The 16,997-nt window shown below is 40.9% G+C and overlaps 1 protein-coding gene across 3 annotated transcripts in view; it reads left to right on the top strand.

Annotated features, from left to right (window-relative positions):
• Positions 1-16,997, top strand: part of MCPH1 (microcephalin 1) — a 240,832-nt gene that overhangs the window by 83,843 nt on the left and 139,992 nt on the right. For all 3 annotated transcript variants that reach the window (XM_032328834.1, XM_032328832.1, XM_032328833.1), the window contains 2 exons: positions 2,711-2,748; positions 5,255-5,417. In XM_032328834.1, coding sequence (XP_032184725.1) covers positions 2,711-2,748; positions 5,255-5,417 — 201 coding nt within the window. The remainder of the gene's footprint in view (positions 1-2,710; positions 2,749-5,254; positions 5,418-16,997) is intronic.

Below are 16,997 nucleotides of genomic sequence, written 5' to 3'. Positions count from 1 at the left end.
TTCTGCCAGCACCATTTGTTGAAGACACTATTCTTTACATGTGAATGGTCTTGGCACCCGCCCTGATCAAAAATCAGTTGACCTTAGATGTGAGAGTATTTCTGGACTCTCAACTCTATATTAATTTCTGTTCTTATGCTGACCTTGTACAGTGTTGATTACTATAGTTTTGTAGTAAGTTCTGAAATTGGGAAGTATCAGACCTCCAGCTTTGTGTTTTTTCTTCCAGATTATTTTGGCTATTTTGGGTTTTCTTGGAATTCCATATAAATTTGGGATGTGTTTTTCCATTTCTACAAAACTCACCATTGGGATTTTGATAGAGATTGCATTAAAGGTACTTTAGATAGTCTTGTCATTTTATGATATTAAATTCTCCAGTGCATGAATGCAGGATGTCTTTACATGTGTTTAGGTCTTTTCAAATTTCTTTCATCGTTTTGCATCTTTTTTATTAACTTTATTCCCAAGTATTTTATTTTTTTGGACACTAATATAAATGAAATTATTTCTTTATTTCCTTTTCTGATCATTATTCATGTATCGAAATACAACTGATTTTTGCACACCGATTTTTGTATCTTGTGACTTTGCTGGATTCATTTATGAGTTCTAACTGTTTTTCTGGGTTCTTTAGAGTTTTCTGCATATAAGATCGTCTCACTTATGAATAGAGATAGCTTTATTTCTTTTTCAGTTTGGGTGTCTTTTATTTTATTCCATTTTTCTTGCCTAATTCCCTGACTGGAATGGTATCTCAGTTTTGGACATGTCAAATTCAAAGTCCTTATTAGACCTCCAGATGGCCCTCCTTATCGTGTAGTCAGTAGAATATTTGAGTCTGGATGTCAGGAAGTAGGTTTATGCTAGAGATATGAAATTGGGAACTGTCAGCACGTGGCTGGCATGTAAATCCACGAGGCTGTGTGAAGGATCACCTGGAAAGACGGGTGCAGGTAAAGAAGGACGAAGCCCTGGGGAGAAAGCCTAGCATTGGAGAAATCAGGAGGTTTCCTTGTCCATTCCCCTTCCCTCCTTGGGTGACTTTCCACAGATGACATTCCACTGGCATCTCTTGGGCGGTTCTACAGAAGAAAGCGGGTGTCGTGGAAGGAGCACCTGTTGGACTTTATTTGGGGCTCATTACATTCCTGGGCCTGCATAGCTTTCCTTCCAGGATAACATTGAGGATCACGATCAGGTTCCACCGGAATCTCCCTTGGTGATTATAGACTCCTACATAAGGCCTTATCTTCCGACTCAGCCCACAAAGCTGTGCTGTAGTTGTTTGCTTTGTATCCAAAGCGAATGAGGGCCAACAACAGACTCTTCTGGAGGGACAACTGACAAGAGGTCAGTGATCCTCCAAGTTACCACATCTGACACTTCTTCGAGTATCTTTTTTTTGGGGAAATCTTTTTTTTTTTTTTTTTTAAGATTTTATTTATTTATTTGTCAGAGAGAGAGCACAAGCAGGCAGAGTGGCAGGCAGAGGCAGAAGCAGGCTCTCCGCTGAGCAAGCAGCCTGATGTGGGACTCAGTCCCAGGACTCTGGGATCATGACCGGAGCAGAAGGCAGTGGCTTAACCGGCTGAGCCACCCAGGCGCCCCTGAATATCTTTTTGATTCATATTATCTCTTCATGCTCCTTCCTCCACTTTCCCCAGATATACCCGTACAGCGCACAGGCTCCTTTGACTCCTCCGTGTGTGTCCACACCGGTCCTTTAAATGCCTTTTGTTCCTTCTTCTCATTTATGTGCGTGATCCTTCAAGACACTCTAAAAAGTGTGTGATGGTTAGCTCATGGTCTCACTGCACAGTTGGTTGCATTCAAAGTGTTTCATCTCATTTAAAAAAATGTGTGGATAGTGTGAGTCCATTTTATTTTAATTATATATATATATATATATATATATATACACACACACACACACACACACACACACACACACCCCATGGAAGGAACATTTGGCAGAATATAAGCTAAATTATTGGACAATAGTCTTTTCTGGATGGTAGAATTATAGGGGAATTTATATTTCTAATGATGTATTTCCAAAGCATTTAACATATATGTTTTTATGCCATCAGCATGTGTCTATGTAAGTAAAAAAAAGTATTTAAAAACTTACTTTAAAAAAAGGAACTTTACAGTTCCAATTGATAGCAGATGCTAACTCATGAATAAGCAGTCCCATTATCTGAACTTCTGGGTGTGAGAGGTTAAAGCATTTGAGGGACCCAGGCACCAGGACCACGAGCAGTATTGTGTATGTCTGACTGAGGCAGGGCCAGAGTTGTATCGAAACTGGGAAATAGCGCTTTAGCCTGAAAAAAATGCCTTCTTACCCTCTTCTTCCTTGCTGATGCCTCAGCAGGATGGCACATTTAGAGGTCCGCTAGCTACTAAGAGAATGGACTTCTGGGGGGAAGTATTTCTACCCCCGCCTCCGCCCCACTCCTCTACCTCATGTTCGGGAATTATTTTGGATTGGTTTGGGGTAGTATCTGAATTTGTATCTCTCAGGCTGTTTTGTTTTGTTTTGTTTTTCCAGGAATATAAAATTTTTTTACTTTGATATATGCTTAAATGTTTATTTTTTAAGTGATGTAACTTTTTAAAAAATGTATTAAAGTTAATTTCTGTGGGAAAAAATGTTTTTTATACTTCTGACTGTTTTTTGTTCCTTCTCTTTTGAAATCTCTAGCCAACAAGAACATTAGTCATGACAAGCATGCCATCTGAGTAAGTACTCCTTGTTTTGATAACTTTCTACTCAATGTAAAAATTTTAGATTTTTCTTTCATATACTGTGATGCTGCACGTTTAAGGCAGCCCATAGCTTTGTGCCGTTTTGCTGTTCGTCTGTACAGTTGGTGTTGGAGTTAGAAGAACCCTGGAAGTAAAAAAGGTGGTTGGAAGCCTTTGAGCAGGTTAGCGCTGAAGACTTCGTGAGTTGTCTACGCAGCATTAGGAGGGATTCTGGTGTTTTTCTCTTCCTCGTGTTTGCTTCATATGTCCTGTCTCTGTGTGTCCACTACTTCTGCCCCATGGAAGTCCAGTAAATGGAGCACCACTGGCCGATTCCCTCAAAGTTCTTAAAGGAACACTTTGCTGGGACGCTCTTTACAACGCTATTAAAGCCATTATCCGCACATTTTGGGAAAGAGTTAATAGCTTGCTGGCACGCTCTTATCATCTTCCTTAAACATTTAACACAATATATAGCACATCCAACAAAAATACAGCACCATATTCTTTGTAACAGATTTTTGAATTCCTGTCTAAAGGGGAAAACCATGTTTTGTTTTGTTTTTTTATATCAATCATACATTTTAAGGTTTTAAGGCATTCGTCAAAACATTGGGACACTTCAGTGAAAAATAGCCAGTAAAAAAGTGCATGCTTGTAATACTTGATGTTGTAGGATCCTTTTCCTACCCATGGCATATGAAAGCAAAAGGACCAATAGTTCAAACACCATACATTAGCTATTGTAAAAGGGGCACACTCACGATTTTTGCTGATCTCTTATGAAATATACTGAACATTCTAAATCATCTAATATGGAAGCCAAAATTGAGTGTGGTCGGAGTGATATTTTTAAAAATCTATATTTTTGCCCCCAATATAAAGCACATTACTAAATAGTTATTTTCTCCATCAAAGTTTTGAAGATCAAACTTTTCATTTAGGCCATATTCTCTTTTTATTCGCTTCCCACCCACCCCTCCCTTATACTTCTTGTCTGGACTTAACAAAAGACCTAGACGTTCTGATGCCACATTGATTAGCTGTGTCTCGAAGAGACACTTGTGGTTGATTAACACATCTAACAAATAGCAGGCAGCTGCCAGACATAGAATAGGAAAATCATCGATATGTGGAAATGAAGGGTTCTGGTGAGCATATGGTTAGAGCTTTTCACTGCCTTATGCTTTTGTTTTCCTTGCGTTTCCCCTGAATTTAATATTTTCCATCACCCCAATAAGCACTGATTCTCTGGTTGAAGTGGTGATAGGACTGGGGACTTACCCCATTTGTCTTTTTTTTACCATAGGGATCTCTTAGAATTTAGAATATAATTCAGTACCACCCTTTCATTTCACTTGTAAGGAAATAGGTCTTGAGATTGACTTGCCCAAGATGGTAGAGATAAAACTGGGAAGGACTGTGAAGCCCGTGGGGCATTGTTAGAGGTGGTCATTGCAGGGCAAGGACAACCTCTTTTTCTTCATAATAAGTTTTAGGGAGAAGAAAAATGTATCTCTTAACTCACCATGTAGGTTACAGTGACTTAGAAAGCCCTTCATATTTCACTGGGGATTTCCAAAATTGCTGGGAGGGAGAGGGAAGTGTAACGTGTCCAAACCCAGGGCTTTAGTAAGGTCGTTGTAAAAGGAGGAGAGGAAAAATGGTGAACAATTTGGTGAGGAGGTTAGATGGGAAGGATATATATTTCTTAAACGGTACTTAAGGCACTAATGGAATGGCAGACCAGAAGACAGACAATGACGGGTTTTGCAAAAATAAGGAGCCTCTGCCAAATTAGCCCCAAGGCTTGAGCTGATAATGTAATGAAAAGGGCCTTTTCCCGGCTCTTACTAGAAAAAACTGTATGTGTGAATTCAAATAAATGTTATACTTCCCATAAAATAAGCAAGTAATAAGCTTGGTCCTGACTGCACAGGCTGGTTCAGATCTCTCTGAGAAGTAACAGTGGTGGGAAGAGCCGGGGCCATCCCTGATGCTGGCTGTGTTCCCACCCGTGGTGGTGAAGCCACTTAGCCTGGGGCAGCTTTGTCAGGTTTTTTTTTTTTAAGATTGTATTTATTTAAAAAAAAATTGTATTTATTTATTTGACAGAGAGAGAGATCACAAGTAGGCAGAGCAGCAGGCAGAGAGAGAGAAAGGGGAAAGCTGAGCAGAGAGCCCGATGCGGGGCTCCATTCCAGGACCCTGAGATCATGACCTGAGCCGAAAGCAGAGGCTTAACCCACGGAGCCACCCAGGTGGCCCAGCTTTGTCAGTTGTTAAAATAGACAGTTGGAGCTGAGAACTGAAGTTTTTTTTCTTTCCCCATACTTTAAGGCATTGATTATAAATAAATTAAAATGTGAGCTCCGTAGCTGAGATCAACGTCGAATTTTAGCTTTCCATTTAAAAAAAAAAGTTATTCAGTATAACCACCTTGATGTTCATATGTAGGAAACATAGTAATCTGTTGATTTTTTCCCCTCCTATTTGTCAGAAAGCAGAACATTGTCATCCAGGTTGTGAATAAGTTGAAGGGCTTTTCATTTGCCCGGGAAGTGTGTGACACTACCACTCATGTGCTCGCCGGGAATCCTCTGCGTACTCTGAATGTGCTGCTGGGAATCGCACGTGGCTGCTGGATTCTCTCTTATGAATGGGTAAGCCGTTGTGTAAGCAGTTGTTGCAAGTACATATATAAAAACAGAAGCTAGATGTGGTCATCTGAGGCAGTGACACTAGATCACTTGATTTGCACTCCTGTGACTTTGCACACTTTCCTGTGAGCGGTGAATCCTGTTGCTGTTCTCTCTTTGAACTCTTCTCCCTTTGGCCCAGCACCTCCAGCCACTGCTGATCCCTTGGGAATGGGAGTGTGGTGAGGACCGAAAGCAGAAGAGTGGCCTTCTGGATACAGAGCTCAGCCACTGGCAGAAATAAGATTAGAACAGGCTTGGAATGAAAACACGAAATGCGTGTTCTCACAGTCAAATGAACTTTCTTCTGTGTTTGACCAAGAAATAATGTGACCTATGTTAGTGATGGTTTAAAAAGCCAAAAGAATTCAGTGATTGTTTTTACAGATGGATTTACTTAGGATGAAACATGTTCATTTAATCCCATTTGGATATGTTTTATCTTACGCATATCTATCTGTAACATTGCTTGCCCTTATTTCTGCGCATTAAAGGTAGTTTTTAAAAAAAAAAAAATCATTGTTTTCACTATTCATAGAAATTAAGATTGTTTGTTACTCTTTCTATTTTTACTTTGATCCTCAACCTATGGTCCCTCCAAAGCATTGCTGTCTGATGAAAGTGCTGTCATTTCTTACTTGTGTTACTATACTGACTATTCCACATATCCACCCTCCCCTTCTTCCTCCTCCCCCTAAGAATGTATTATATTAATACTGTGTTAATTTAAGCCAGTAGGATTATAATATGCAAACAAACTACAGATGTATTTTTAAGAATGGTTGTGATCTTTTTCCTGTGTCATGACTTAACCCCGCAGCTCTCTGGTATGAGATGTTTGTGACATTAGTGCTTAAAGTCATGAAGTGGAAAAGTTTTAAATTCCCCCCCAAAAGTACTATTTGCATTGGTAGCAACTGGGGACTACCTTACCTAACTGTATATTTGTACTGATTCCCATTTATTTGTAAGAAATATGATCTATAAGTCCATGAATGAATACCCTGTATTCCTTCTCTCTAATTCACAATCTTTCTGGGTCTTTATCAGTCAGCTCTTCCTTCCCTCATGTCTCAGAGGGAAAAATGTTCTTTATCATTTAGGAGGATATACATCTGTGCTTGATTCTGTACCCAATCTATTCTTCTGGGACGTTGAGCAGAGAGGTCAGACATGAGAATCAGTATTTACTATTGCCATGTGTAAAGACCAACTCTCTGGATGCATCCTGGTTTCTGCTCAGTGTACTGCCAATATTCTCCCACTAATCATACATAGGAACAGAGCCAGATGCAAATTTAGCATATGGTAACTATGTGTGGGATTAACCACTACACATGAGAAAGGCAGGAAGTGGAACATACTTGGTGAACTTCCAGTGCTGAGGCAGAACCTGGGCCACTTGTCACATGAGTGAATAAATGAAGTACAACTACAGTAAGGTGAGAAAATGAAATTAAAGACATTTGGGTTAGAGAGGAAGAAATGGTACTGTGGCTCTTCACAGACTCCGTGATCATCCATGTAGACAATCACAAATCTACAAAAAGCTCTTAGAACAAATTGCCAAGATACAGGGATATAATAATACAGGGTCGACACTGAAATACTCAAGTGTAAATCTGACATAAAAATATGTGCAGAATTTGTATGCTGAAAACTATAAAACATTGGTTAAAAAAATTAAAGAGTAAATGGAGAAGCATACTATGTTCATGGATTGGAAGACTCAGTATAGTTAAAATGTCACTCCTCCCTAAAACAATCTATAGATTCAATACATTCCCAATTAAAACCTCAGCAGAGTTCTTTGAAGATACAGATAAGCTGATTCTAAACTATATACATATACTTGTATATGTATATAACTATGTACATATACACACACACACACACACACACACACACACACACACATATATATATATAGAGAGAGAGAGAGAGGAACTAGCATAGTTAAAACAATTTTGAAAGAGAGGTACAAAGAGGACTAATGTGATCTGATTTTTAAGGCATCCTTTAAACTCTCTGTAATCAAGGCAATTCAGTGTCTGGGAAAAGACAGACATAATGAAACAGAATATAGAGTCCAGAAATAGACCCACAAATATGGCCCACTGGTTTTTGACCAGGAACCAAAGTCAATTCAGTGGAGGAAGGTGAGTCTTTTCAGTAAAAGGTGCTAGATATGGGGTGCCTGGGTGGCTCTGGGTTAAGGCCTCTGCCTTCAGCTCAGGTCATGATTCCAGGGTCCTGGGATTGAGCCCCACATCGGGCTCTCTGCTCAGCAGGGAGCCTGCTTCCTCCTCTCTCTCTGCCTGCCTCTCTGCCTATTTGTGATCTCTCTCTGTCGAATAAATAAATAAAATCTTAAAAAAAAACAAAAAACAAAAAACGGTGCTAGACATCCGCAGACCAAAACTGGATCTGTGCCTCACACTGTATACAAAGATTACCCCCAAATGGATCAGACTACAATGTAGACTATAAAACTCTAAAAAGTACATAGGATATGACCCAGGTTTAGGTGGAGAGTTCTTTTTTTTTTTTAAATTTATTTATTTGAGAGAAAGGGAGAGAGAGAGAATGTGATTAGGGGAGGGACAGAAGGAGAGGGAGAATCAGACTCCCCACTGAGCATAGAGCCTGACGCAGGGCTTGATCCCAGGAGGCTGAGCCCATGATCTGAGCCAGAGTCAGATGCTGAGCTGACTGAGCCCCCCAGGCGCCCCCAGAACTCTTAGATACGACATGTGAAGCATGATATGTAAAATGAGAAGTGATAAATGACACTTCGTCAAGTGTAAAAACTTACACTCCATGAAACACATTCTAAGCATTTGCATAGCTCATCTGACAAAAGACTTAAATTCAAAATATATAAAGAACTCTCAAAACTCAAAAATAAGAAACAACCCCCCCCCAAAAAAAAAAATAAATAAGAAACAATCCAAACAAAAAATAGCCCAAAGCATTTTTTTGAACACCCTGTCAAAGATACGCAGATGAAAAATGCTCAACATCATTAGAGAAATATGATTTACAAGCACGGTGAGATACTGCCACATACTTAACAGGGTGGCTGGATCATAAAGCACAGCGATAATCCTCTAGAAAAGAGGGAGAACATCGTACACAGCTGGTGAGGATGGGCGGTGGTTCCAAATCATGGCTGGGAAGTTTTATGTGATGTGAAATGTATCCTCACTGCGTCACTGAGCAACCCAGCTCCTAGGTGTGTGCCCTAGAGACGTGAAAGCCCACGTTCATACAAAAACCTGTACATGAATATCATGAGTATTTGTAGCAGCTTTGCTTATAATCAGCAAAACCTGACAACAGCACACATGTCCCTTGGTGGGTAAAGGGAAAAATAAACTTCTGTACTGTGGAATACTGCTCAGTAATAAAAGGCATTTGTGATAGGGACGCCCCCGTGGCTCAGTCAGTTAAGTGTCTGACTCTTGGTTTTGGCTCAGGTCGCAATCTCAGGGTTGAAAGATCAAGCCCCACTTCGGGCTCTGCACTCAGCATGGAGCCTGATTATGCTTCTTTTCCTCTTTTTCTCCCTCCCCGTCTTATCCCACTTTCACTCTCTCTCGCTCTCCCTTTCCCTCTCAAATACATACATACATACATACACACATACATAAAATCTTATTTAAAAAAAAAAAAGACAACCATGATTCTTGCCACAGCTTGGATGACTCTCTTGCGCTGTGGACTCCCTGCTGGTGGACCAGCTGACCGCAGGATAGGATGGTCCTCTTCTCTCTTTGCAGGGCTGCCCAAGCTCCACTTCCACCAGCTGCACCCCCATCTCCCATAGAACGCTAGCCTCTAGGTGTTGGGCTGCTGGAGTTCCCAGACGGCTCTTAGGTCCAGTCTTCAAGGCACTGACTGCTCCAGCGAGGGCGGGATCCCGAGGGCAGGACCAGTATGTTTGAGGAATAATAAGAAGGCTCGGTGGGGACTCACCAAGAGAAAAAGTAGGAGATGAGACAAGAGAGCCAGCGGGTGAAGGGAAGCTTGGCCGTGGTAGTATTTGGATAATGTTCCTGTGTCATGATGAGCTATCAGAAAGTTTCTGTTCAGGGAGCAAGATGCCCTGAGCTGTGTTTTTCGAAGGATGGTGGCTCCCTCTGGCTGGGTACCCAGTGATGGTAGCACCAGGAGCCCACATGTCACCTATGGATCCTTGCCAGAAACTCGGCCAACTCAGCCAGAAGCAATTCTCTTAAATAAGCACAAGGTGATACCACCTTGAATAATTTCTTCTTCTAAGGAGTCCATGGTACTGTATGCATTTCATGTGGCTGCTGTAACACATTGCCATAAATTTATTGGCTTAAAAGTAGCACATATTAAAAAAAAAAAAAAAAAAGCACACATTTATTCTCTTATGGTTTTTGGAGGTCAGGAGTCCAAAATAGGTTTCTCTGGGCTCAAGCCCAGGTGTTGTCAGGGCCGCATTCCTTCCAGAATCTCTAGGGGGAGTCTGTTTCCTGCCTTTTCCAGCTTTAAAGGCCACCTGCTTTCCTTGGCTTATGGCCCCTGGCAGGAAGTGACTTCTGCTTCTCTTATCACACCTGCTCTGATTTCTGGCCTCTGTCTTTCACTTATAAGGATACTTGTGTTCTCATGGGGCCAAGCTGGATAAGCCAGCACAGCTCCCCATCTCAAGGTCCTCAACTTCATTGCATCTGCAGTGCTCCTTTCACCATGGAAGGTAACAATCACAATTCTGGGGTTCAGCTGTGGATGGCTTCTAGGGGATACATCATTCTGGAGTCCCATAAGTATGAGGATACTAACTCCATAAGCACCATATTATCCACTTCACTGTACCCCAGGTTGATGACTTTTAATCGGTAGGAGAAGCTTCAAGATAGCTTAGAAGGATGCTAGAGTAGATGCCTGTGTGAACAGGCAGAGCTTGGAGTGATGAATCTATGAACAAGGAACGCAGAGGGTTTCCAGCAGCCAAGGGAATCTTGGACCAGATCCTCCCCTAGAGTGTCTGGAAGGAACCAGCTCTGCCAATATATCTATTTAAGACTTTTTGTCTTCAGAACTGGCTTTATGGATTATAAACAAGAAGAAAGACAGTTGAGAAATAGAGAACATTAAGAAAATAAAAATAAAGAAGAAATGCCTACAAAAAGTATAAAACAGATTGCCTTAGGTCTCTAACTATTTTGAAGGTGTTCCTGTTCCTTCATGCTCACTGGGTGATGCTGTGGGTATCTGTGCTGGCCTACAGGAGGAGGACTGGCTCTGTGGACCTCTAGGACAAGAGAAGAGAGGGGACTGAGACTGTAGGAATGCTGAACCCTGAGAGGCTTCCTCCAGGTTTTTACACTAGCGAGCTTGTGCACGAAAGCAATCAGTTCATATTTTTAAATAACGCATTGAATATACCAGTATCATGATTTTAAATAGTGGTAAAGCAGCTGCTTGAATATTTAATATTTTTTTTCCCAAACTAAACCATTGATTAAGCCAGTTTCTTTTATAAGATAAGACTTTGGACAGGTTCATAAATTTAACTTGGCTTCTACTCGGAAGACCAAAATCAAATAGTTACTCAGAGAGAATAGGAATGAAAAGGATATTACTGTCTAAATAACTACCCTGAAAATACACATCTGTACACATACGTAAATACATGCATGCTCCGTTTGGAGGGCCCTGTGTATTTTTATCATATTATCTTCATCATTTACAATGTCCACATTGGCAGTACGTTTACATTATGGTTATCTTGACGTAGAAGACCCATAATAGTAGAACACGAGATCCAGGCTTCTGCTGTTTTAACAGTTACTAGGATGATAACATGAAGCAACAGGAAAAATAACTGAGTACAGGAGAGTTCAATGCCAGGCTCCACGGCTGACCCCAGATCTGGAGGGTTCACAGGCTGGAAGGTAGCCCCCATCCCCACATAAAACGGGAGTAGACTCCATTCAGCTGCCTAAATGCTGAGAGCGGAACACCTCCTCACGGAGCCACGGCTCCCTGTTGGTGACTCGGAGCCAAGGACCCTGCCTCCTTCGCGGGATTGTGTGAAAGCTAAGTATTAAACGTGCACAGTGCTCACATCAGTGACTGACAGGAATTAAGAATTTAATAAATGTTAGCTTTACAGCAGGGATGACAATGTATCAACTTCCCCAAAGAGCTGTGAGAATCACTCACTGTCTACTGTCACCAGTTTTGTCCACAGACTGCATTAACCCTACAATTTAAAAAAGATACTTTTTCTCTGGACAAGTGGGAACTTTGAGACCTTTGTGATGGGCCGTTCGTTCTGTCCTTGCTAGTTCTGAGGAATGAGCAGGAGGGCTCGTGAGTGCGGCGGGCATGTAGAAGTCAGTGGGGTCTGACTGGGGGACCCCCAGCGAGGACAGGAGGGAAACATGGTGGGGTCTGGGTGGACACTGGGAAGTATGCCCACATTTGTTCTTTGAGGGACCTAAGAAGAGTACTCTGGGGTATCTGGAGGTAATTCGGTATATTGGAAATCCCACTTCTGTAAAAGCCACTATAGTACTGATTTTCATATATTTTAACCTTCTCCAAAACCATCAGAGCAGTGTTGCTGTAGGTGATCACTCAGATTTTGAGAGCGATAGTTTTGGCTTTAGTATCTTCCTCTGAAGGCCGCTTCAGACGTTGCTTTACCAGTGATGCCTAAACATTTCATGACTTGTGAGAAGTACCAGTTCCTGGGAAACTGAAAAGGACCAGATCTGTTGCTGTATAAAGTGCCTGCTTGTCTATTTGTGGTCTACTTGTGATGTCTGTCAAGTGTTTCCTCTCACTGGTGTTGCGTGTTTATTGATTTTAATAGATTATTGCTGACTTGCACTCTTAAGGGAAAAAAAAAAAGTTTAGAGATGAACTGAATTTCTTTCCCTGTTTATCTCACTTAAGTAAAAGATCATTGCTTCTTGCATGGCCTCCCTCCTTTAATTGCCTAAAAAATGCAATTGCTCAAACATGATAAACTTTTTTTTTTTTTTAAATAATCTCTATGTCCAACGTGGGGCTTGAACTCATGCATGATAAACTCTTTTGAGACAGAATAGCTGCCATTGTCATTTATAAAGCCAAGTGACATAATGGCTAAGCTCAGTACACAGTTTAATGCTCATCGGCTGCTTGTGTGTGCCTTTAGATAGGAACTCCGTAGTGTGCAGTTTCTTCTAGGGCCAAGTTGTGAAGCGTCCATATGCTACACTTCACATTGTCTTTGTGTAAAGGAATGACTCTCTCTCTCTCTCTCTCTCTCTCTGGTTCCCCTCCTTTTTCCTTGTCCCCAATGCAATTTGGGGGATTCTTAAAATATTCCTTTTGGCTAGCTGTGGGAGCTTGCCTCCAAGAAAAACATTACTGAGAATGTTTTTATTTCAGGGTTTGTGTGGTATTCTCTGGAAATTGCTTGTAAAGGAGGCTTCTAGCAGCTCTTCAAAATTAGATGGTTGTATGTGGCCCAGTTAGTCATATCAAAAAAATATAATGATTTTATAACAAATTCAGTTTGAATTTTTATTTAAAAAAAATTTTTTTTTTTTTTTGAAAACTGTGTTGGCAATTTGTACATGTTTATAGTGGTTCCTACTTTCATTGTTAACCCTGCTGTTTTCAGCAGGGAGAATAATTTGTGTTTTTCCTGCTTCATGACTAAATTGTCTGGCAGATACAGAGAAATAGAAAACCGTGTTGGGTGTTGCTCTGTTTCCTATTCGTGGGAGACAGGAAGTAACACAACAGAAAAATAAAGAAATTGATTTGACCGAAGGATCCCTGAGGACCAAAGCTTTTTTTTTTTTTTTTTTTTTTAATTGTGTTTAAGCTTAGTGCTGTTTGAATTCTTTAGAGACCTTATCTTCTAACTTTCACCTATTTGGTGTTCGTCTGTTCTTCCCTGACTTATCTACAATTCTGCTTTACCTTTCTACTGCTTTGTGTTCAGTGAAAGCTAATGGAATGCCCTGTGACCGAGGCCGCTTCTTTCTGGCTCCTGTTACATAGAGCTCCTTCTCCGCTTCAAAGATACCATATAGCAGTGAGGAGTGAGTCAGCCTATATTCAGGTCAAAACATGTTAATTCTGAACAGCTTAGGAACAAGGCTTGATACAGAGTTGGAAAGCTAAACAGTTGTAAATGCAAATACGGAGTTTGGACAGTTCCACAGCCAAATTTCAAGACACTTTGACTATTAACAAGAGAACAAAAAACACTTTATAATCAAGTGTGTCATAAATCAAAGAATGATGTCATAATGAATTAATTTTCTTGAAATGATGGGATGCAATTTTGGCTTTCTCACACTGGATTCAGGAAGTGGTGATTCTGATTTAACTGGTGTGAGCATAGAATCAAATGTCGGAGCTAGAATGAAGCCTGTAGTTCATGCAGCCTGGACCTCTCGTTTGCTACTGAAGAAGGCAAAGTTGCTGTCCTAGAACTGTGAGCAGTGGCAGAACTGGACCGGTAGTCCAAGATTGTCACCAGTATTGTAGTCGATCATGCTGTCTTCCCAAGACTAAAGAGAATCATCTTGAAAACCATTCTCTCTTTTTAACCTTAACTTCTGAGCACATTCTAAGAATAATGTTTAAGCAAAGTATGCTTGGTGTACCACATTTATCACTAGGGTTTTTGAGCTGTTTGCTTATGTTGCATCTGTTGGCTGTAGCCATGTGCTAGACACTTATAATACCAAGCTGTCTAAGGTCTCCTGTTGGTTTCTTTGAATCCACGTCGGCTTGATTCCAAAATCCTTCTTACTGTGCCACAGATAATTACACCTTGATAAAGTACTTCCACTTTAAAAAATGTTTTCACGGGGTGCCTGGGTGGCTCAGTGGGTTAAAGCCTCTGCCTTGGGCTCAGGTCATGATTTCAGGATCTTGGGATCAAGCCGCACATTGGGCTCTCTGCTCAACAGAGAGTCTGCTTCCTCCTTTCTCTCTGCCTGCCTTTCTGCCTACTTGTGATTTCTCTGTCAAATAAATAAATAAAATCTTAAGAAAAATTAAAAAAAAGTTTTCGTACCCACTGTCCTATTGAGTCCTTACAGAGCATTTTTGTAATAGTGTTTAGTGCACAAATTTTGCAGTTGTGTTTAGTGATGGAGATACTAGGAAAAATAACCTGCCTGATTTGAATGTGGACCTTTGAAACAGTCTTGATAAAGGCATTATCCTAAGGCAGTGACTGTAAGTAGTCATCTCAAAGTACACCTAATTTTTAAACTTCCATTATTAAAATAATGGATCCTGTTTATGGAGAAGCATATGGCCTGTAGCGCATCGCTGCCTTCCCCGAGGTAGTTACTGGAAAATGCACACACTCTTCCTCTGCAGAGCCTCAGGCGTGTTGCGGTAGGACCTCCCTTGCGCCCCAGGACATAGGTGGTCCCACTCGGATGCTCCGTCCTCTCTGCCAGCCCTTTGCTTCCTCCTGGCAGTTCCTCAGATGAACTCCAATGTGGATTTGCCGCGTGGTTTTTCCACATTGGAGACACTGTGCTTTCCTGGGTCCATGGAGACTCAGGATAGATGGGGGAAGTCATTGCCCATGGAAAATCGAAGGCTTTAGTGTTGCCCTTCCTGAGAACATTTGAGAAGATTTGTGAATAGGACTGTGATCGTCACCGTCCTATTATATATTATATGTTATATAATATATATAATTTATAAATATATTTATATATATAATATATAATTATAAATATAATTATGTATTATCCTATATTAGGATGACTAGTAGTGGAGTTTAAAGGAGGGCTGTTTTTGAGTGTGAGAAGTCACTCTGGACAAAACCATTGACTAGAATGTGAATGAGATTCCATCATCATTTTGGGCATTCATATCTATACATCAATAATTTGTTCTTCAGTTTTGTAAAGGGGCGAGACAGAATCTAATTAATACGCATCACCAAAAAAAAAAAAAGAAAAAAGCAAGTGCATGGGGTCTTGAAGCTGAGACTTTGCAAGGGAGAGAAAGCCCCAAGGCACTTGAGTGAGGAGGAGAGCAGGGTTAGGTATTTGGAGAGGCTGTCCGCGACCAGGGCGCGTGGAGGTCACGGTCAGGAGTTGGGGAAGCCACTGGAGTATTTGAACTAGAGAGTGATAGGCTTTGATCTCTCTGGCTTCTATGGAAAGAATGGATTGCAGGAAGGTAAGAGTAAGAGCGACCAGAAGAAGTCAGTTAAGACCATCAAGGTCAGAAATTATAATGAGCTTGACTAGCGTAGTGGCAGATAGGTTGAGAGAAGAGATCAGACTGGTATATTTTTTAGGAAGATCTAACAGGATTTGGTAACATGTGGCACGTATCAACAGAGAAGTCAAGATGGCTCTTCCCTAAATTTGTTCCTTGAGCACCTGAAGGTAGATGGTGGTGGCATTTACTGAGGCAGTTCTTAATTTTTTTAAACCTCGAATGATCTCCTTCTTGCCTTATGACTGATGACTCTAGGACCTCCACTTAGTCAATGTGGAGTTGTGTCGCAAATGCAAACTCGTTTTTAGAAAAAATTCCAGCTGTCCCTATAGGTACGTCTTTGACATATCACTTCTGCAACTTTCTGTGGAGTTCCTCAGTTGTCACTTGTGCTCAGTCTGACACCCAGTGAAACCATTTTCATTTGCAGTAACAACACAGAATATCTTAACTTTAGGTTTTCATCAGAAAAGTGCAACCATGATTTGATTCTCTGGGACTTTTTGAACATCCGTCATTTACATATAATCCTAGGTATCTGTCATTAATGCCAGAAACGTTGTTAGCTGTCCCTTCTTTCAGGTTTCTAAGCTCTGTACTCCAGTAAAAATAGGTCTCTAAAGAACAGCACGCGTGAACTCTGTGTCTGCCTGAGTATCTCTGTGAATTAGGCTTTAGTGATAATACTAGGTTTTGAGGAGAGCTGATACAAGAAGTAACAGGATTTTCTTTTCTTTTATTTATTTATTTTTAAAGATTTTTATTTGTTAGAGAGAGAGAGAGAGCAGAGCATGTACAAAGAGGGAGAGCAGCAGGCAGAGGGAGAGGGAGAAGCAGACGCCGGCTGAGCAGGGAGCCTGATGCGGGGCTCCATCCTAGGACCCGGGGATTATGGCCTGAGCTGAAGGTAGTTGCTTAATTCACTGAGCCACCTAGGCGCCCCTGGACAACAGGATTTTAGACAACTGTCATACCTTCTTCAAAACTATAGTTGGCAACATTGTAGATTTTGGTACCTGATACTTTTTATGTATGATCCACACAATACATTTCTTCTAAAATGTGTTGCCCTGGAAAATTCTCTACAGGAAATCTTTTAGGCTTTCTTTACCAGAGAATGAGAAATATGTAACCAAAGTGGTTTTGTCAACTGAAGTAACAGCTTGACTTCGGCGTGTGTTGGATCTATTTCTTAGTTCTTTTGAGTTGGTTTTCTTCTGACCACTGGAGAGTGTCCTTCAGTACATGGAGAAGCACCTCTCCACTGAATTTTGTTTTATATAATTCTTCTAATATTTTATT

The sequence above is a fragment of the Mustela erminea genome, chromosome 21, assembly GCF_009829155.1.
Source record: "Mustela erminea isolate mMusErm1 chromosome 21, mMusErm1.Pri, whole genome shotgun sequence".
In the NCBI taxonomy this organism is placed as follows: Eukaryota; Metazoa; Chordata; class Mammalia; order Carnivora; family Mustelidae; genus Mustela; species Mustela erminea.
The sequence above is the reverse complement of the archived record's forward strand: the minus strand, read 5'-3'. Positions and strand labels throughout refer to the sequence as shown.